This window comes from Mobula hypostoma, chromosome 14, assembly GCF_963921235.1.
Source record: "Mobula hypostoma chromosome 14, sMobHyp1.1, whole genome shotgun sequence".
Classification (NCBI taxonomy): domain Eukaryota; kingdom Metazoa; phylum Chordata; class Chondrichthyes; order Myliobatiformes; family Myliobatidae; genus Mobula; species Mobula hypostoma.
Window position 1 is genome coordinate 25,433,336 of NC_086110.1, and position 22,638 is coordinate 25,455,973.

At 38.3% G+C, this 22,638-nt stretch overlaps 1 protein-coding gene across 1 annotated transcript in view; it reads right to left on the minus strand.

Moving 5' to 3' along the window:
* lpcat2 (lysophosphatidylcholine acyltransferase 2) overlaps positions 1-22,638 on the minus strand; it is a 91,028-nt gene that overhangs the window by 66,125 nt on the left and 2,265 nt on the right. Inside the window, exons 2-7 of the mRNA XM_063067436.1 lie at positions 22,436-22,578; positions 8,355-8,575; positions 5,108-5,220; positions 4,937-4,997; positions 2,189-2,247; positions 425-459 (exon numbers count right to left, since the gene is read on the minus strand). Of these exons, the coding sequence (XP_062923506.1) occupies positions 425-459; positions 2,189-2,247; positions 4,937-4,997; positions 5,108-5,220; positions 8,355-8,575; positions 22,436-22,578 (632 nt within the window). The remainder of the gene's footprint in view (positions 1-424; positions 460-2,188; positions 2,248-4,936; positions 4,998-5,107; positions 5,221-8,354; positions 8,576-22,435; positions 22,579-22,638) is intronic.

Genomic DNA, 22,638 nt, shown 5'->3' on the forward strand with positions numbered 1-22,638 from the left:
AGGATTCTTGATTACTGGTCTGATAATTTAACCACTATGTCCTGTATATATTGTATTTTAGGAATTAGTTCAATATTCAAAGGCACATATACCCACCATTATCGATAAATGGTGATCTCATAACAATTTTTGAAAAATTAAAACTAATAAAGGGACTCTCCGAGAATAGGGTTAGAGGGTTGGATAATCCAGTCCTGAGCACAGAGGACTCATGTTGTAAAGCTTATACGTTCTATAAAATCACTTTTTAAGCTGGGTACAATCAACAACCCAAATCACTGTGCAAAACTGTGCTTCATATAGCCCCTTTCTGTCCTGTTTTTAATAGAAAATTAATTTCTGAATAAACCCAAGGGTGGTTTATCAACCATTATCCAGCTTTTTTAAAATACTGCTATATTAATTTTATACAAAAAAAACTTACGCACTGTGTCCTTGCCAAGTCCAAGTAACTGTATCCTGCAGAAAAATATTTTGCATAATTTATTTTGAAGTCTCAGATTAAGCATTTCTAAATAGCAAGTTACTTGCACATATTTTAATCTTTGTATTAAGGTTTTTGTAGAAAAATTTTCAAATTCAAGTTTATTGTCATTCAACTGTACACAGCTTTTTTTTTACAAGGCCGAGTTGCGAACTCAACAGTCAACCCGGCACGGATGGAAAACATGCCCAGGAGCAGCCCGCCTGGATTTGAACTCGGGAACCTTTGCTCCGGAGTCCAGCGCTGATGTCACTGCGCCACCAGCCGGCATATATAATATTACCACAAATAAATTAACACACAATAAGGTGCATTTACGATGCAAGTTAAAAAGAATATTGTATAACACTACTGGCGCTTCATACATGAGGAGACCTGGGTGGTAGCAGGGAGTTCAGTTGTCTCATGACCTAGGAGAATGAATCGACTTCCCATTCTAACAGTCCTTATCTTAAAGCTACAGTACCTCCTGCCTGATGGTTGGGGGCAAAGAGATTGTTGGTCAGGTATAACTGATTTTGCAAAGTTCCTGAAAAATATCTCTGATGGGTGGAAGAGACACCCTGATGTTCCTCTTAGCTGACCTCATCATCCTTTGTCGGGTCTTGTGGTCAGATGCCTTGCAATTCTCATACCGGATGGTGATGCAGCTGATCAGCACATTCTCAGTGGTGATCCTGCAAAAATTGGTTAGAATGCAGAGCGGGGAGCCTCGCTTGCCTCAATCATTTCAGTAAGTGGAGATAAGCTTCTTTCTCCTGAACAGATATGTTCAAGATGTAACTGATGGAAAATTTAGTAAATACAAACGATATAAATTAGTTTTCATTACCAATGACATTTTTGTCTAAAATTGTCTTTATTTTTCTTCATAAATGAGAAAAGTTTAGCATTAAACTGAACTGCCATACTCACCTGTGAAGGTTTCTTGTGTTGACTGCTCCATGTGACACTTACGGTTAGCAATGGGTTGCCCAACATTGCTTGCCACGCATGAACATTGTACAATAACTGAAACCCTTTGAGGAAGAACCGAGCTTATAAACAATTAATGCCCTGGATTCCACAGTAATACCAGAGTGGAGTTGGTCCTTCAATTAACACAAAGGTGAATTCAAATCTTTATTTAAAATTAGCTTCATTGTTCAAGGCATAGGCCACTTGCAGGTCCAAAAAGGGGAGGGTTGCTTTGTACACGACCCCAGTTGTAGATTGGCATCATACACAGTATAAGAGTCATACAGTATAGAAACAAGCCCTCCAGCCACCACAATAATCCCATGTTATTCTCTCCAAGCTCCCCTCAGATGCTACCTTTCACCAAAAGACCAGAGATGTTTAACTACCAACCGTAGCGTCCTTAGCACATGGGAGGAAAGTGGAAATCCCATAATATGCTTCACTTTTAAAGTTATTGCATGCTTGTGAAAGGCAGGAATAACTGCAAACATTCAATCATTTTCACAGTTGGAAAAGCCAGGAACAGGTGACATGACTAACTGAGCGAGCATTGCTGTTCTGTGGACAGGGTTATTTAAAAATGGAGTGGATTTGCACTGCGACAGAGTTAGCAAATCTCTTTGAAGCTAGTTATCCAATGAAGTTTGCATTGGGGAACTTGCTTTCAAGAACAACAAAATAAGGCTCAAATAATTTTTTCCCTCAAATTATGGCAAAATATATCCATACACATTAATAACTCACCAGTCTATTTGGGTATCGAATAAGTACTGGCTGAACAGGAACTCCTGGAATAAAAGCCCCTGCAAGCATACCGGAAACAGTTAGAATTCCAAAACTCAGTCACATATTCACATTGACTTAAAAGTGGAGGAAGTATTAAACATGGTGACTGCTCACTTATTTTATACAGGTTGAGCACTGTAGTAAGGTTTGAAGCTAAGGAAGGAGAAATACATTTAAGAAAGAAATTAGGAGGACAAACATGACCATGGGATATCAATAACAGATAAGATAAAAGAGGATCCTAAAATATTCTTTAAGTATATTAAGAGCAAAAGTGTGGCTGGAGAGAGAGTAGAACCCATTAATGACCAGTATGTTAACCTTTATGAGAAGCCACAGGAAAGGGGCAGGATCTTAAATAGATTCTTCTGCTCTATACAATAGAGAGCCACACAGAACTTAATGAGTTTTGGGAAGGGAATAGTTACTGTATATCGTAGAACACATCAAGGAAGAAGTGGTATTGAAGATCATGAAACAGACAGAAGTGGATATATCTCTGCGACGTGACCAGGTTCAGGAGGTTATGGGAAGCAAGGAAGAGAATGCTGGGACTCGTCAGAGACTTTTGTCTTCTTTAGCCACAGATGAGAGTAGAAGAATAGTTAATGACTCCTTTATTTAAGAAAGGCACCAGGGATAAGCGAGGGAACAATATGCCAATGAGCCTTACTTCAGTTGGAGGGAAAGAGACTCAAAAGGATTCTAAGAGATAGGAATTATTTGCATTTGGAAAGGCAAGGAATGATTAGGGATAGTCAGCATGGCTTTGTGTGTGAGGAATTATGTCTCACATAATGGAATGAGTTTTTTTTTTGAAGAAGTGACCAGGGGCATTGACAAGGCAAAGTGGCAAGATTTGGATAACTAAGGATGCAGAAATACTCTTAAAGAAGAAATTAGGTGAATTCTCGTAAGGCTTTTGAAAAGGTCCAGCATACGAGGCTGATCTGAAGTATTAGAACACACAGGATCCTGCATGACCTTAGCAGTAGGAAGAAGAGTATGACTGAGGAATGTAAAACTATGGGATGTACAGATAGGGTAGTTATCAATGACTCTTACCCATGGGAGGGAAGTGTAAAACTAGAGGGCAGAACTTCAAGATGAGAGGGAGGTTGTTTAAAATGGATACATTTTTCATACAAAGAGTAATTGATATGTAGAATGAGCTTCTGGAGGTGGTGATGGAGACAGGAACTGTATCATTGACTAAGAGGCATCTGGACAGATACTTAAATCAGCAAGGCTAAAATGGTTATAGAATTAATAAGGGCATATTAATAAGATTAAAATAAATCAGCATGGTGGTCAGCATAGCTGTGGTGGGGCAAAGAGTCTGTTTCATGCCTTATAACTCTTTAACTAAACATTATTGTCAGCAGCTTGATATCTTCATACAGACTTATACAAAATGACCTCAGCCACCCTGTCCAGCACAAATACAATTAACCTGACACTCCCAAGGATGCCTCATCTCCATTCTGGCCAGGCTTTCCCATGTTTAGACATCTGTCATAGCTGTCATAACTTAGGCTGGTCATTTGCAATCACCTGCACTCAAATGCTGACTAACGTGAAACAATTACACTGACTTTATGTAGCTCCCCTGTATTAGAAACTTACTGAGAGAATCTAGCATTCCTCAGTTTTGAGGCTCTATGTGGCAGCATAAGAAATAAGAGTGGGTCTGTCAAGCCTGCTCTGCCGTTTAATATGATCATGGCTGATCTGGCCATGGACTCAACTCCACCTACCTACCTTTTCCTCTTAACCCTTAATTTCCCTACTCTGCAAAAATCTAATTATGCCTTAAATATATTTAATGAGTATGAGGGTAACCTCTACTATTTTTCTGGGCAGAGAATTCCAGAGATTCACTACTCTTGGAAAATCAATTTCTCCTATTCTCCATTCAAAATCTATTTCCCCAAATCTTGCGTCTATGTCTCTTCGGTCTAGTCTCATTTACAAATGGAAACAACTTTACTGTCTCTTATTTATTCCTTTAAATAAAGATTAAAAGAAATTATTACCAAGGCAGCTCATGAGCATTTCTCACCCTTTGAAATCATTACAGAATAACTCCCTAAACTCAGCCTAATCAGCACAGGTTTCCATGCGGAGTCCATCTTTCTGTTTCCATGCCAGACTCAAACAACAAAGTCAGCAGTGGAGTAGTCTGCAACCTGCCATAAATATTTACTGCAACATTGAGAACGATGTATTTATGCAAAAATCTCAAACTAATTTCAAGGGATATTACACAAGAAAATAATCGTGACCCTGAGCTAACCCTTCATATTATTTGTTTAACAAAAATTCATTTCAAGTTCAATTCAATTCATCAGAAAACTAGAGAAAAGTAATTCAGTATTTTTGGAATTGCATGTTCACATCATTTTATGAGAATTTTACTTTTCATCATGAAGTTAAACTATGGAAGTGAAAGTAAGTTTATTCTTTAAATGGGCTTATCAACTTACTAGCTAAACCAATGTTACAGAATTACCTGAAATGACAACAGATATGTTTAATTTCATGAAAAGCTCTTCTACAATCTTTACTCAACTAAATGAGACAAAAATTGCCAGGTTTTGATCAATTCCATTGATTTTATACTCCAGTTTTCAAAGCTTCTTTGCAAAGTATGCATTTGAAACAAGAATAGGAGCACAAAAAATTCTATTACAAGACTTTACTCACCTGATTTGAAAGTGATGAGGCAGGTGCGATTTGTACAGGTCCCTTCTGGAAAAATCATAAGCTTGAAAGAGAAAGAGTGCAAACTTCAAAAAAAGTCTTGATACTGCACTACATTCTTATAAAACTGATTGAACCTATGAAATCATAACTAGTTAGATCTGTTTCAAATACCTGGGGCCATTTCCCATTGGATGTTGCACGCTTTGTAATTGCATCAATAGTTTTCTTTCTGGAGTCTGTGTCATTGCGCGATACCAATACAGGTTGAACACAACGCAGAAAAGCTGAAACATAAGATGTTAATTCAAATTAGAGGCATTACCTGAAAAATAACTGATAATCTAAAGGCAGATATTATAAGATACTGTTCAAAATATTTCATATTAAAAAATAAAGTTGATTGATCCATTCTGAGAACCTCATTAATTCAGGCCTGGACATCCACCCATTGTTTGTTTTAAATCGTGTCATACTCATAGGTAGCAAGTTTGCCATAAATTGCTGGAATTCAGTGCTATAAATTACTTTGCATACTTAAGAATGCTTTTTTAAAAAAACTTTGTTTTAATCAGTCTGGTTCTAAAGTACAGTTGTTTCAGAAATGATGTTTGTTGGGTATTTTAATTGTCTTTCAAAACTGAAAGGAATTACTCAGAGATAAGAGTCAAAATATGAAAAGAAATATTTTCCATTTAAAGTATCTTGACTAAGCTTCAAGTAATTCTCATGGTATAAAATCTATCTTTTGTAGTTTGATCCACTGCCTTTACTTTCGAGAAAGCAACCTATAGTACTTGCCTTCAGTAACTGATGGAAATTGGATAGGATAGCAAGTCAAAAATTTTTATGCCATGACCAATAAAATTAGGAACTGGGATGAATCTGTTAAAACTTACCTAATTTATAACTGGGCAGACCTACCATAGCACCAGAGGGCAGTTTAGACCACAAGACATAGGAGCAGAATTAGCTCATTCAGTCCATTGACCCTGCTCCACCATTCCAACTTTGCTGATCCCAGATCCCACTCAACCCCTTACTCCTCCCTTCTCACCATATCCTTTGATGCCCTGACCAATTGGGCATGATCAGCTTCCACTTTAAATATACCCATGGACTTGGCCTCCATTCAGACTGTGGCAGAGCATTCCACAAATTCACTACTATCTGGCTTAAAAAATTCCTCCTTACCTCTGTTCTAAAAGGTCACCTCTCATTTTTGAGGCTGTGCCCTCTAGTTCTGGCTACCTCCACCACAGGAAGCATCCTCTCCACATCCACTTTATCTAATCCTCTTAACATTTGGTAGGTTTCAATGAAATCCCCCCCCCCATCCCCCCCCCCGTATTCTTCTAAATTCCCATGAATACAGGCCCAAAGCTGCCAAGCGTTCATCATATGTTAACCCCTTCATTCCCAGAATCATCCCCCTGAACCTCCTCTGGACTCTCTCCAATGATAACAGATCCTTTCTGATTAGTTACTTCTGATAAAAACTTGAAACTTTCTTCTTTATCTCATCTTTTTTCTCTAAAGTATTACTGGATACACGTTGTTAAAATGTGAAGGATCATCGTGCTAGTATATAATTTTGTTTTGAATTTGGGATAGTTCAATTGCATGAATACCACTTTTTCTTTCAGTTCAAATGGTTTCATTTAATATTAGAGAATGTATACATTATACAACTTGAAATTCTTGCTCTTCTTCGAGCTCATCTGCAAAAACAGCCTCATTTCTTCCTTAAATGTCTCTTTCATTCCCTTTTCAAGGTGGATGGAGTCCTGTCAGAGTCCTTGTTCAGTCAAACTATGGTTCATTACTGTGATGGTTCCTGCTCCTGGGGTTCATCAACCAACTATTTTTCAATATTCTAAGGATGCAGCCTGGAAGACGTGCATGCCTTCAGGGTTCTGAGGCTCTGCAGCCATGGGGATGAGTCAATTCCAAGCCAGTGTTGCCAACTGAAGTGTTACGGGAGAAAACGGAACATTGCAAACAGTGGATCGGCTGTCGGAAGCCTCTATACTCTTGATGGTGCTGGAGAGTTAGCTGTCAATACTCCAGTCAGAGAACTTGGGGAGGAGCCACATGACAGACTTTAACATTGTAATCAATGAACTTTGTTTTGCTAGTCTCCCCTCTCGTTGTGTGATACCTCACTGCCATTTTATTAGGGAGAGAGAAAGAGAGCCTGTGGCATGTCAAATGGTCCGATTGAATGATTAGGTTTTGGTGTACTGTAGATCATGGTCTATCTTTGGGGGCTTTGCTGTTGCTTGCTTGGTTGGTGGCGGGTGCTAATGCTTTTTGCTGAAATAAGTGGGGGAGGGGGAGTGTTGATGGGTTGCTGCTGCTTGCACATGGGAGGGGGGAGAAGAGGGCTTTGGGGTTCTAATTCTCATACCGTCACTCTTTAGGGTATTCTGTTTTTCATTGATATGTGTGGAGCAAGAATTTCAGGTTATATAATGTATACATTCTCTGATATCAAATGGAACCATTTGAACATAAAGAAAAAGTGCTATTCATGCAATTAATCTATCCCAAATTCAAAATACAATCGGCATGATGAGTCTTCACTTTCAATAATGTGCATCCAGCAATACTCTATAGAAAAAAAATATGGTACAGAAGGAAGTCTCAAATTTTTTCAAAAGTAACCAATCAGAATACTGAAAGATAAAAGATTATAACTGGTAACCAAATCTTGACACCAGAGAGAAATTAGATAGCAGATGCAGCCACATACAAACTTTTCACACAGTATGGAAAACATGCAAAAACAAATGTTGTCCTTCGTCTCAGAATGCAATTATTAGTGAGGGATTAAAATGGAAACACGCAATCCACTCTTTAATAACCACCAAACGCTAAATGCTATCTTTATACAATGTGGCAAAGCAATTCTGACAACAAATGTTAATGATTAGTCAGGGGGGGGGGGAGGAGGAGAGAGGAAGTGGAAAATGATAAAACTCACTGGAGTTTTAACTAAGATATGCAAAGCTTTTAAGCAAAACCAGCCCTGCAATTCTATCAGATAAACATTATATTTGTGAAGAGTAATTGTACATATGCAGCTTTGCAAGTTATTACAGGAGGCTTACCGATGAAACATAAACCAGCCACAATATTGATGACAGGATCTCTTCATTCCCCCCCCCCCCCCCAATTTGTAAACTATGGTCAGTTCACTCAGCCACATTTTAACACAACTGTTTGGAACATGTCATGAATTGTTTCTACGTATAAATACTTACTCATCTGCTTTAATTACATTAGCAATTCAACTAACATGCTTAAAAATGCTACATTTTAATACGTTGTTTAACAATGATACCCACAAAATTTAACAATTCTTTAATACGAATGTAATGGAAACAGTGCAACAGTAACAATAAAAAACAAAACTTACATCCAAAAAAAGGCACCTCAGCATTCTCAGCTCGTGAGACAACTGATGGTATCCCAGCTACGATATTCACAATTGCATCGAAGAAGCTTGAGTGAGGAGCTACAACAAGAATTGGTGCTTCAGTTGCTTCAGCTCTCTTCCCTTTCACTTCAACTCGGATGAAACCCATACAAAAATAAAAGGCACGTCCCAAGAATTTCAACACAACTTGTACAATACAGCTGTAAATAAAATTTATAGATATGTGAAATTAGTAAGTTACCCCAAGTTTGGAGCTTAATTTTATTTCACAATACTAGTTTGGCATAGGGAGTGACTTAATTAACAAAAATAAAATGCATCTGAATAAAGTGTAGTGAAATATTTGATTTCACTGAGCATATCTGCACCAACTGGGGTAAAGAATAGGTATCAGGATTATCAAATAGATTTAAAGCTACTTTGAATAGAACCAGAGGACCTTGAACTAACAGAACTAAAGCAGCAGAAATTCACGCATCAGAAGGCCACCAATTAGACATTAATTAAAAGAGCCGCTTCAAACCAAAAAAAAAACACAACCTAATACTCAATAATAATTATCAAGAACATCAGCTGGACTGAAAATGCTTGATGCTGATATTATAAGTAAACTCAGACCAGATTAGTTGGCCCTCCCTTGATCATGGCTGACCATGGATGTTGCATCCTAACTGTCTAGGTGATATGGAGAGCAAGCTTTTGCCCATGCAGCTGATGAATCCAAAGAAGCTGCAGAGACTGATACAAATTGGCAACAGTGGCATCACAGGAGTTGCCTGTCAGCACTGAACTTGGCATAGGATTGCGTGAGGGACTCCAGCTCCAGATTTTCCCCTCGGGGTTTAATGCCAAAGTCTTCCCAATGAGTGACTAGCCGCAAGGCAGTGAAACTTTGAGATCAGAATTTTCCTTCCCCTAGAAGAGTTGTCAACCACAAAAGACAAGCACCATCTGCCAAGGTGATTGGTTTTAAGGTGTCAGTAACCCGCCTTTGTCCATTTGGGCTGTAGAAACTATTCCATCAGGCTTAGTAGCTAAGCCATACGTGAATGCCAGTGCTGGACTTGGTTGTCAGAGGCTATTTGAGACGCACACTAATGGGAGAAATTAATAGATAGCGGGAATTTATTCCCTTCACTCCCTGCCTCTCCACCCCCTCCCCCAGTATGACATCCTTGAGGAACCAGCCTCAGTAGTACATAGAAAAGGAATCACTTGTAAATGCCAGGTGCTGTAGTCTTTTCCTAGAACAATGGTTACCTTGCTCAAGAATCACATTGCACTATCAAAGGGCCCACAACAATTACCTTCACATTCCAGTTTATTGTCATTCAGCTGTTTACATGCATACCACCAAATGAAACTACGTTCCTCCACACCGAAGTACATAATACAGTACATGTAACTCAGGCACAACAGAAAGTAATATTACCACAAATAAACTAACAAGTAAAATATAATCCAGAAGACTGACATTTATGACACGAGTTAAAAAAATAAACAGTATAATGCTACCAGCACTTTTACGTGACGAAACCTGGATAGGTGGCATTGCGTTCAGTAATCGCACAGCCTGGGGAAGGAAGATGTTTCCCACCTTAACAGTGCTGTGGTAACTTCCACCTGATGGTAGGAGGTCAAAGTGATTGAGGAACAGATGAGAGAGACCCCTGACAAATGCAATGATATTGAAAGAGAAACTTTATTGATAATATTTCAACTTGATTTGCTGTTGATCAGTCATGCATAGGTTACAATGGGATATGAACAGAATGTAGAGCTGGGCAGAGAAGTGGCAGATGGAGTTCAATCTGGAAAAGTGTGATGTGATATACTTTGGAACATCAAACTTGAAGGTGGAGTACAAGGTTAACGGCAGGATTCTTGGCAGTGTGGAGGAACAGAGAGATCTTGGGATCAATGCAAGTTAATTGCCTTCATTGGTTCGGGGACTGAATTCAAGAGCTGTGAGGAAATGTTGCAGCTCTATAAAACTCTGGTTAGACACCACTTGGAGTATTTTGTTCAGTTCTGGTTGCCTCATTATCTTTAGAGAGGGTGCAGAGGAGATTTATCATAATGCTATTTGGATCAGAGAACATCTTATGAGGAAAGCACCAGTGAGCTTAGACTTCTCTCTTTGAAAAAGCACCTGGATAAAGGCGTACAAGATTAGGAAAGGCCTATATTGAGCAAACAGCCAGCACCTTTTCGCAAGATGGCAATGGCCAATACCAGAGAAAAGCCATCTGAGGTGAGAGAGGAAAATTTAAGATGATGTCAGTAGTTTTTTTAAAAATATTTTTACACAGAGTGGTAGGTGTCTGGAATGCATTGCTGGGGCTGATGGTAGAGGCTGATACAATATGAGCATTTAAAAGATTAGATAGGCACATGGATTAAGAAAAATTGAACATTATGGGATATATAGGAAGGAAGGATCAGGTTCATTGTGGAATAGGCTTATAAAGGTCAGCACAGCATTATCGGCCAATGGAATTACACAATGTTCCATGTACTATGCATGTAAAATGGCTTTTTAGCAGACTAGGCCTCAAATCCAAATCAAGTTTTGTCAACTTGCATCTTTGTTTTTATAAAAAAAAATCACAGAAACTTACAACTCAAAAGACCGGTCAGGATATTGCTTTCATGTTATTCAACTTAATCCCACTTTCTACTTGTTGGTGCATAGCTTTGATTCCAGTACAACGAGGATTTCCGCTTCCACCTTTCTTAGGATGCAAATTCTGGATATCCACCATTATCATGATTAAAAACATCCCCCCCTTAACATTTTCTAATACTGCCACCTATAGTAAGCTGGCCCGGAGACAAAATGACTGGTCAGTGTAGGGGAAATGTTTCCTTCTATCCACTCTCGGCACCTTCAATGTTTTACATTTCAATTAAGTCTCAGCTTCCAGTATCCTAAACCGAAAAAGGACAGCCTGTTCAATTTTTTTTCATAACCACAATAATCCAGTCCTCATAAATTTAATATGCACCCTCTACAGTGCTTTTGCACTCATTTTGTAAAATGACACTGTTCACAACATCGCTGACTCTAACCTAAAGATTCATACATTTTAGCATGTTTCTTGGTTTTATGCCCCAGTGAAATATGCAAATATGTGAAATATTATGCCTTTTAAACTATTTTATGAGTTTAACCTAGCGATCTTAATGGATCTGTGGACAAAACAACATACTCAATTCCAAACCACAGATTTAATTAAATTGAATAGATGTTTGACAGTGAAGAAAAAGATCCAAGATTCTGTCCTTTTTCAATAATATATCCCACATTAAAACATAGAGATATGTTTACGTCTAGAGTTTGAAAAACAAATTACTAAAAACAATGAGTAACCAAACGCCATCTTGAATACTTCTCAATATCTTCCTAGCCGCAAAATCCCATTCTGATATCACCAACTTAATTGAAGGTTCCTGCAACAAATTGGGGAATTGCATTAATTAAATTTTCCCTTTATACTCACTTTTATTTTTGTGGTCTACGTCAAAATTCTTTTTTCTACCACACAGCAAGTGTTCCATACATATTTATGAGAATAATACAACAGTCAAAAAGTAGCATTTTTTTAACATTCCTATATCGATTCTGTAGTGTCTGCTCTAAGAATTTACACCCATCAGTCAGAAACAAAGATGCTGCACTTAACTCAAAATTCTGGAGGAACTCAGCAGGCCAGGCAGCATTCATAGAAAAGAGTAAGCAGTCAACATTTCGGGCTGAGACCCTTAGAAGATGCTGCCTGGCTTGCTGAGTTTCTCCAGCATTTTGTGTGTTGGATTTCCAGCATCTGCAGATTTTCTCTTGTTTGTGCTAAAATTAACTGACCATTTGTTGCATTCCCCATTAGTTCCAGAATCAACACTATATACAACATAGCAAAGTCATGTAAATTTTCCAGAAAATATTGGTGTAGATTACAAAAGAAAAAATATGCACAAAACAATGTACATTATGGCAAATTTTGCCAATCTCAACATTTCTGAAAGTCCTAAGCAACATATTTTAATGCCATTTATTTATGGTAAAGGGAGATGAAAGTAAGGTTAGTTGAAGCAGTGTATATGTAATCAAATTATGTTTGTACAACTAAGCAAAAATTCCAACCCACCATGGTTAATCTGTTAAGCGTATTGATTGAATTAGCTCTCTAACCATCTGGTGCAACCAGTTTATAAATACTGACCTTCATACCTCAAAGACTGGAGGAATGCATTTTCAAATATAGGCCTGTTTTAACACTTTAAAAATCAATATAAAATATCTTAATTAAACTCTTGGCTAATTTTTAATGCCTACTTAAAAAAGATAAATGATAGAGATCAATGGAACATTGAGAAAAATAAATACTATAGCAAAATGATCAAAAAAGTCACATTATTAAATATCATTCATGGATTTTTAACCAATGCTCAGCATTGTTAACAACTAAATTTTACACCCTTTTAGCAGTATAATGTGAAATTACAAAATGCTGATAATTTGAGAAAATAATTCTCTCCAAATAATAAACAAAATGAAATTGATTGTGGCATTAAAATGTACATTTTACAGATTAGCGGCAATAAGACACTTCCTGCTCAGTCTAATCAAACTTAAGTATATTCACAATATGTAAAAATTGAGACTAAAAGTAACTATTCGGAATTTAAATCAATCAGGCAAATCAGACTTTTAAATCAAAACAAGAATTTTTTTCTTAACTTTTAAAACAGAAGATATTTAATTTTAAACTTGGTTCAGTGTTAGTATTCTCATTTCTGAGTTAGAAGATGTGAGTTCATCTAACTGTAGAGATGCAATTTTACATTACACTATAGTACTTGGAAGAACTGTACCAGTTAAATAAAACTCTGCCTGCTCTAAAAGGAGCCCACAAAATAACCCCTTGCTTCAAATCAGTGTATAAGAATATAGATCACCTCATCTGCTATTTGTGGGATCTTTTCGTAATCCAAATATTATTATAGATTTTGCCAATTTTTAAGGGGAACTGCATTTCAAAAGTTCCTATCTGGCTAAAGAGGTCATAAATACATCCTCAGCATTTATGCAGTTCTATATAAACCTTTATTTTACAGAGACCCTTGATATGAAAATGTTCATTAGATACTCTTTGCTTTATATAAAACCCACTGAGTGATGTTTTCTTTTAAATTGGTGTTATTTTCAAATTTAAACATTCCAAAATATTTATCCTCTTAAAGAATATGTTTGACTTTGAGTCTAAAATTTGGAGAATACTTCAAGACATTTGAGATGTCCTCTTTTTCCAGAAAATGGGGTATTCTCCCACTGTTATTGATGCAGCCCTCACATGCTTCTATTCCCCACTAACTTCTATTCCCCCTCAGATATAACAGGGATAGAATATCAGAATCAGGCTTATTATCACCGGCATGTGACATGAAATTTGTTAACTTAGCAGCAGCATTTCAATGCAATACATAATCTAGCAGAGAGAGGGAAAAATAATAAATAAAATATAGATTTTTAAAAAATGTGCAAAAACATAAATACTGTATATTAAAAAAGTGAGGTAATGTCCAAAGCTTCAATGTCCGTTTATGAATTGAATGGCAGAGGCGAAGAAGCTGTTCCTGAATCGCTGAGTATGTGCCTTCAGGCTTCTGTATCTCAGCTAAGCATTCTCCACATCTTCTGTCATCTCCAATGGGATCCCACATTAGGCACATCTTCCTCATCAAATTTCCTCAGGGATCACTACCACTGACTTCCCTGTAGCCCACCCCACCCCACCCACATCCCTCCACTCATATATCCCTGCAACTCAGCTAAGTGTTACACCTCCATTCAGAGACCCTCCACAGTCCTTCCAGGTGAGTGTGAATCTATCAGTGCTATTCATTACATCTGCCTTCACTACATCAGAAAGTCTTGAGCAGATTGGGGTAAATCACTTTGTCAAGTACATTTATTTCATCTGTCATAACAGCCAAGATTTCCCAGTAGGAAGACATTTTATTTCCCATTCCCACACCTATACATCTGCCTACGGTTTCCTCTACTACCAAGTTGAGGCTAGATGCTGAGAAAGGAATAACACCTCATGTTCTACCTTGGGAGCCTCCAAATTAATGGCATGAATGTTGCTTTCTCTACCTTCTGATAACCTCTCCCCCCCCCTTGTTTTCCCTTATTCTACTGGCCGCATTTTACCTTCTCTACCCACCCAATCACTCTCTCACTGCCCATCACCCACATTCCTTCCTTTGGTTCTCCTCCTTCCCTTTATTCTATGATCCACTGTCCTCTTCTATTAGATTCCATCTTCTTTAGCTCTTCATCATTTCCACCTGTCACCTCCTAGCTTCTTACATCTTTCCCAGTCTCCCCCTCCCTCAGTTTCCCATCACCCACCAGCATTTTATACTGACTATCTCCCCTCTTTCTTACTAATCCAGGTGAAGAGACTCGAGTTGAAACATCAACTGTGCACTTTCCTCCAAAGATGCTGCCTGACCTGCTGAATTGTGTATGTTATTGCAGGATAACTTTTTTTGGATCTTGCACAATACATAAAATATGTAAACTACAACAGAATCATCTAAATAAAATAATTTTATTAGATTTTCAAAAGTAGGATAAATGATATTGTACTTGGTGTGGAACAATTCTGAAAGATACATTTCTTTAAAGGAGCAAAGGTGCAAATGTACAGCCTTGTTAACCTTTTGAATGTTCTCAGTCTTGATACATTATGCTCAGTAAGTACATCAGCTTCCTGAAGATTAATTAGAAAAAAAACACTTTTAGGATTCCATACTGCATCCCATATGATCTCACCCAATTAATTCCAAATCTCCACAGACTATAAACTGCAATAAGTCCCTTTAAAATAAGCTTCTTCCCAGGGCCAGGTATCGCTGGCTACATCAGCATTTACTGACCACATCTAATTGTCCTAACTTCAAGATACACTGCTGAGCCTGAAATCAAATCTACTGACCAGGAAGAGATGACAAGTTTACTTCCCTGAATTATATAATTAACAATCCCATTATCTATTCTGGATTTTTATTTAATTTTAATTTAATTTAATTTATTTAATTGGTATGGAGAGAACTACATGCACCTTTGTCAACTCAAATCTCTGAATGACTAATCTTGTAGTTGACACATCAACTGACTATACCACAGTTCTATTGAAAAGTAAAAACCATATTTCAATGCTTATTCCTAACTGGATAAACCTGCATCATGATGGAATGAGGACTAAGATTACAAAATGAGTTAAAGCAACACGCTCAACATGCTGGAGGAACTCAGCAGGTCGGGCAGCATCTGTTGAAATGATCAGTCAACGTTTCAGGCTGGAGCCCTTCATCAGGACTGAAGGTTACAAAATGAGTTATTCTTGTATAATCTACAGCCAAATTAGGCATCAATCACTGTTTATTGGAGTTATTTGCAAGAACTCCATCTTTTTAAAAATGAACTGATTTTCAGTTTGAAATATGTTGTTTCATGTTATTTCTCATGAGTATTAATACAATTAAAGTAGGTTTCGGATACTGAAAGCAGTGCAAACATACAGTCCTACTAATGCAGTTTTACTAATCTACATCTCATTTACTAATCAGAGTCCCATTCACGTTCCTGTACACCAGTTAACCTTGAGAAAATCTTTGGAATATGAATGACTGACAATTCCGTCACAGTATATGCAGTTGCCCAAATACTTTGCCACAGGAAAAACTAAATGAATCTTAGTGAAAGTAATGTATTATTCACTTACTACCAGCACCACATAAAATTAAAATATCATATTAACATTTTCTCTTCTGCAGAGAAAACAAAAACATAGTGAAAAGTTCCTCACACAAAATGCTGGAGGAACTCAGCAGGCCAGGCAGCATCTATAAAAAAGTGTAAACAGTCAATGTTTCAGGCTGAAACCCTTCACCAGGACTAAAAAGGAAGAGGAGAAGTCAGAGTAAGAAGGTGGGGGGAGGGGAAGAAGAGAAAGAACAAGGTAGTAGGTGATAGGTAAGACGGGGTGGGGGGGAAGTGAGGGTGTGAAGTGAAGAGCTGGGAAGTTGACTGGTGAAAGAGGTGAAGTGTTGGAGAAGGGGAAATCTGATAGAAGAGGACAGAAGGTCATGGAAGAAAGGGAGGGGGGAGGCGCACCAGAGGCAGGTGATGGTAGGAGATAAGGTGAGAGAGAAAGAAATACAAATGGGGAATGGTGAAGGAATGGGGGGGGGCGCAATTACTGGAAGTTTGAGAAATTGATGTTCTCAGAAATTGTTATCAGGTTGGAGGCTACCCAGATGGAATATAAAGTGCTGCTCCTCCAGCCTGAGAGTGGCCTCATTGTGGCAGTAGAGGAGGCCATGGACTGATATGGAATAGGAATGGGAAGTAGAATTGAAATGAGTGGTAATCGGGACATCCCACTTTTTCTAGCAGCTGAAGCAAAGGCGCTTGACAAAGTGGTCTCCCAAACTATGTTGGGTCTCACCATCATACAGGAGGCCACACCAGGAGCACCAGATACAAAAGATGACCCCAACAGACTCACAGGTGAAGTGTCGCCTCACCTGGAGAGACTGTTTGGGTCCTAAATGGTAGTGAGGGATGCGGTGTTGGGGTAAGTGTGATACTTGTTCCACTTACAAGGGCATGTACCGGGAGGGAGATCAGTGGGGTTGGACGAGTGGACAAAGGAGTTGTGTAGGGAGCGATCCCAGTAGGTGGTGAGATCCTGTTGGAGACGGTGGACATAACGGAGAATTATGCTGTAGACATAGAGGCCAGTGGGGTGGTAGCTGAGCACAAGAGGAACGCTATCCCTGGTGTGGTGGTGGGAAGATGGGGTGAGGGCAGATGGGTGCGAAATGGAAGTGAAAAGTTAGCATTTTTGGCTGATAGGCCAAGACGCCCATTTCTGTGCCATAATAATTTTTGAGTTCATTATTGAGGATGAAATTTTGGTGTATTTGTAAATACAATAAAAAGAACAAAATCAGCAGAGTTTCTTTGAGAGGAGATCTTGCTTGACAAACCTATTCAAATTCAGAATCAGTAATGTCATTTACGTGGAATTTCAGAGGCCTTTGACAAGGTGCTCCACACAAGCTGCTGAACAAGAGTCCACGGTGTTAGAAGCAAGGGTCTAGTATGGATGGAAGACTGGCTGATGACAGAAGTCAGAGTAAGCATAAAGGGAACTTTTTTAGGATGGCTGTTGGTGACCAGTGGAGTTCTGTAGAAGTCAGTGTTGGAACCACAACTTTTCAATTTAAACATTAATGACAGTATTGTGGACAGGGTGCAGATGATACCAAGATAGGTAGAGGAACAGTTACTATCACACAGGCAGGAAGTCTGTAGAAACCCTTGGACGGGTTGGGAGAGATGGGAAAAAAAGTGGCAGATGGAAGTATATATTTATGCACTTTGGTTGACTGAATAAAAGCATAGACTATTTTTTAAATGGGGAGAAAATTCAAGACCAGGAAGCGCAAAGGGACTTGGGTTCCTAGTCCAAGAATCTCACATGGTTAACATGCAGGTTGAGCACAATGCAATCAGTTATTTCATTCAGATCATTAATATACAAACTAAAAAGTTGTGGTTTCAACACTGTCTTCTGCAGAACTCCACTGGTCATCAACAAAGAAAGAAAATTTTATGCTAGCATTAATTTCAAGAGGACCAAAATATAAAAGCAAGATTGCACCGCTGAGGCTTTAAGGCATTGGTCTGAACACATTTGAAATATTCTAGTCAATTTTGGGTACTGTAATTATGGAGGGATGTGCAGGCCCTGGAGAAGGTCTAGAAGAGGTTCACAAGAATGATCCCAGAAATGAAAAGCTTATCATATGAGGAGCATTTGATATCCATGGGTCTGTACTCAATGGTTCATACAGATGATGGGGAGTTCTCATTGAAACCCACTGGATAGTGAATGGCCTGGACAGAGTGAACATGGAGAGGATGTGTCCATTAGTATGCAAGTCTAAGGTCCAAAGGGACAGCATCAAAACAAAGGCACGTCTCTTTAAAACTAAGAATGAGGAAGAATTTGCTCAGCCAGAGAGTGGTGAATCTGTGGAAATTATTGTCTCAGAGGCCAAGCTAGTTGGTATAATACACCCAAAATGCAAGGCAGAGATTTATAGGTGCTTGATTTGTAAGGGGGTTTAGGATCACAGGGAGAAAGCAGGACAATGGGCTTTAATGAAGTCAGCCCTGATTAATGGCAGAGAAAACTCGATGGGCTAAATAGCTCAACTCTATTCCTTTATCTTATGATTTCATGAAGTGCAGAGCCCTATTTATCATGCATTAAACTATGCTCTGGTGCAAAACTGGCCAAAAATTCTTAAGAATTATGAATCTATATGCCAACATTTACAAAAGTACTCTTATTTTCAAGCCTAAATGTCTTGTAATCTATTCATTTGCAGATGACCAAACATTTTGCACAGGATTATCCAAGATCTAATGCAGTGATTCCCAAGGGGGCAGTTACATGTCCCAAGGGGACACAGAAGTCATCAGGAGCATTGAAGATTCTTGGGAGGGGGGGCATTAGACGGCACCCTAACTTAAGGCACAAGATCTGGCCAACCATTAGTAGAGCAGGCACTCCCAAAAAAATAGGCTGAGGCACTGGGGCCACTGGAACACAGGAAGAAACATAGCTCTGCAGGCAGTGAAATACAGCCAATCAGTGAACTTGCCGACCCCGAGGATTCCTCTTCAGGTGTTCAACGTGAACTCAGGTTTATATCTGCGGTCAAGAACCACCTTTGGGGATTATGAGGCCTTATGTGATTGGTCAATCACGCCAAGTGGAATAGTGTAAAGATACCTTGCTGAACACCAGCTCTATCTCGACCAACATTCAGATTCCAATCTGAATCCTTGTCAGTGTAATTTTCACTGTTGTGATCGTCTTCATCTTCGCCTTGCCATTCCTTTGAGTACCGCTACTATCGTTCCATCCGTGTCAACGCACCACCATCGTTAAAATCAGATAGGCATTCCCAGTTTGTGTTAATTTTTTACTTTAATTAAGACCCATTAATGATGCATAAATACATACTGCACAATCTCCATGTGCCTGAAGGCAGTGAAGCCTTGAATTCTAATCCTGCTAAGAAACAGAAACTACAGAAAGTGTATCAATACGATGTTACATACTTGGGAGTATGGTTTTATTCTGTTCCCGTCAGATCAGCGATGCCCCATGTGTCTAATGGAGCCATGATTACAGGAAAACTTCTCTGAAAGACACCCTGAAAAAGCTACTTATGGTATTATTCCGTTTCAGAAGATGAAAGAAGCATTTGAAAAGCATTGCACACTTGAGTCATTTGCCAATAAAGCTAAAAATTATCTTGATAGTGGTCTCATTGCTTCTTAAAACATTTCCAAAATGATAGCAAAGTGTAGAAAATCTCATACAATTGGTTAAAGATTAATAATGCCTGCTGTATCAGAAGTGCTCACCACTGTTCTCAAAATGGATACCAGCATTTTAAAATCAATTCCATTGAGTAATAACTCTGTAGCTTGTCATATTGACAAAATGAGTGAAGACGTTGACTATCAACCATGCACGGAGCTACAAAAAACTGAAATTGCGATACGCTGGATGAATCGACTGTGCAAGACAATGAGGCATTGCTAATGGTATATGTATGGTTTATCAAAAATGGAAAAATTTACGGAAATTAACAAACTGGGGAAGTTAAAAACAAATATCAATGGAGAATTAATCTACAGCAGGCTTAAAATATGTATTGAGGATAAAAGCATTCTGATTAGGAATACGATTTCTTGTGCGACAGATGGAGCACCAAATATTACACGATGCCATGCTGGTTTGGTGGCATTTATGGAAGAAAGAACCTCCAAGTCTGTTTGCAATTTATTGTGTAATTCATCACCATCTCACAGCCAAGAACCTCAGACAGAGACTTTTTTCAAGCATGACTCTTGTAATGTCTGCTATCAACAAAATTAAAGCTCATCTATTACGTAGCAGAATATTTTGCCAGTTGTGCCAAGATAACTATGAATGCTTGCTTCTTCACACTGAAGTGTATTGGCTGACAAAAGGCTGCTGCTTAAAATGTTTCTTTGATATTTTTGACACTGTGGTTGAAATTTTGTTCAAAGTCAACAACAGCTTAAGAAACAAGATTGAACTTCTACACGGAGTTGAGGCATACCGAGCCGATCTGTATGACAAAATGAACATTATAAGTATGAAACTGCAGGCTGAGAATTTCAATTTAATCCAGGCTAAAAGTGCAGTGTCCACTTTTATAGTATGGCACTCTCTTACACAGATGGTGATGTGCAAGAGTATTGCTCACACCTGCAGTCACTGAAGAAGGATTTTCAGAATTGATTCAAGGATTCTGTAAATTCTGGACTGGGTAAAAACCCATTTCCTTGAAAGGTAAAAGAACAGGAAGAGGGCTTGCCAGAAGAAATAATTGAAATCATAATGATGAAGCAGCAAAAATGTTTTTTAAAAATGTTGGCTTTTGTGGTATGTGACTACACTGTCATACAGTTTCCTGGTCTTTGGGGAACAGCCTAACTGCTCTTCATTGCATTTCCATCCTCTTACCTTGTTGAAAGAGGCTTCAGTGCAGTGAAAAAATATACTCACAAAAACAGAAACCACTTGGACATTGTTACACATGGGGACTTAAGACTTTTGCTGTCACAACTTGAACTGGATATTTCAACTCTTGCTAAAGACCATCAATCTCAAAGATCACACTGATATTGAAGATGCTGTATGAAGGTGCTTTAGGGGAGTGTTGAAACTGAAATAACAATCTTATTAGTTGGGGCAAAAGAAAATGAATAAGGTCGTTGTTTTGGCATGTTACTGTAAACAGGAATTCAAGCTGCAGCACTCAGGCCAGTCAATACAAAAACATTTGTACATGTCGTGGTTAAAATATTGTATATTCTTATAAACGTTTACTAGGTCATTTTTAAAATACTTTTCACTTTTATTTTCTGACCACGCATCAGGTACATCATTTGAATATTAGATCAGACAACGTGATAGTCAAACAAATAGAACAGGAAAGAGCTCTGGAAGCTGGAACAATATATAATGATTACCCTGCAATCCTGGCCAAGGGGAAGGGGAAGAGAAAATGTCTTTTTTTGGTAAACCAAGCTTCCCAATTTTAATCGGCATCTAAACTATGCTCTGTGACCATATTTCCTCAAAGTGTTCTTCTGCTTTCCTCTCACACACCAACATGCATTTTTTTTTGGTAAATTAATTGTCACTGTAAATAAATCTCCCCTGATGTGTAAATGAGTGGTAAATCAAAGGGGAGTTGATGTAAATGTGGGGAGAATAAAATGGATTAGTGTAGGTTTAGTGTAAATGGGTGTGTCATGCTCAGTTGCTGATTTGATGGGTCAATGAGAACATATTTCCATACTTCGTAACGCTGCTGTAAATGAAATGAATAAATGCAGATGGAGTAAAATATATCCTAAAGAGTTAAAAATTAACTAAAATTGCATTGTAGGCTGGCCTGATTAACTTGCAAAGTAGCGCCAACACTTTGGGCTTCAGATTCCAAATGGAATTCAAGCACACCAAGATCAACCCAAAGTTGTTTCCAAGAGAAACCTGCTTCAATCTCTTGCTTCCAAGAGAATGCAGCAATATTTAAAAGCAATTACTGGTCCACCTTGATTGCTCTGTAAACTAGAACCATTTTGTTAAAAAAGAGCAAATACTAATGTCACACTTCAAATAATGAAAGTCTGATAGCAGAGTAACAGTTGTAAAAATAATGAATGTTACGTTGCTTTTGCTTCTCAAATGTTAATCTTACTTAAATCCGTCAACTATAAGAGAGCTCAATAATCAGTATCAGATCCATTAATGAAAGATGAACGCCAAAATTGAGCTCGATATCTCCCCCCCCCCACAATTCAAATGGGCACTGTACGTATGGTGATAGACGGTTTACAACCAGAAGTTACTAATACTTACCGTTTCCAGTTTGGAATTGGCTCCTGGTTGCCACATACAGGATAACAAAATCGTCCAAGGAGTGTACATGGCCAAGCAACAATAACAAAGATAGAAATACATATAATGCGCAAAGGTACAAGGGTGATGCTGGCCAAAGCTATCTGTAAACAAACAAGAAAATAGGGTCTTCAGTTCACTACATTCACCACAGAAATGTGTCA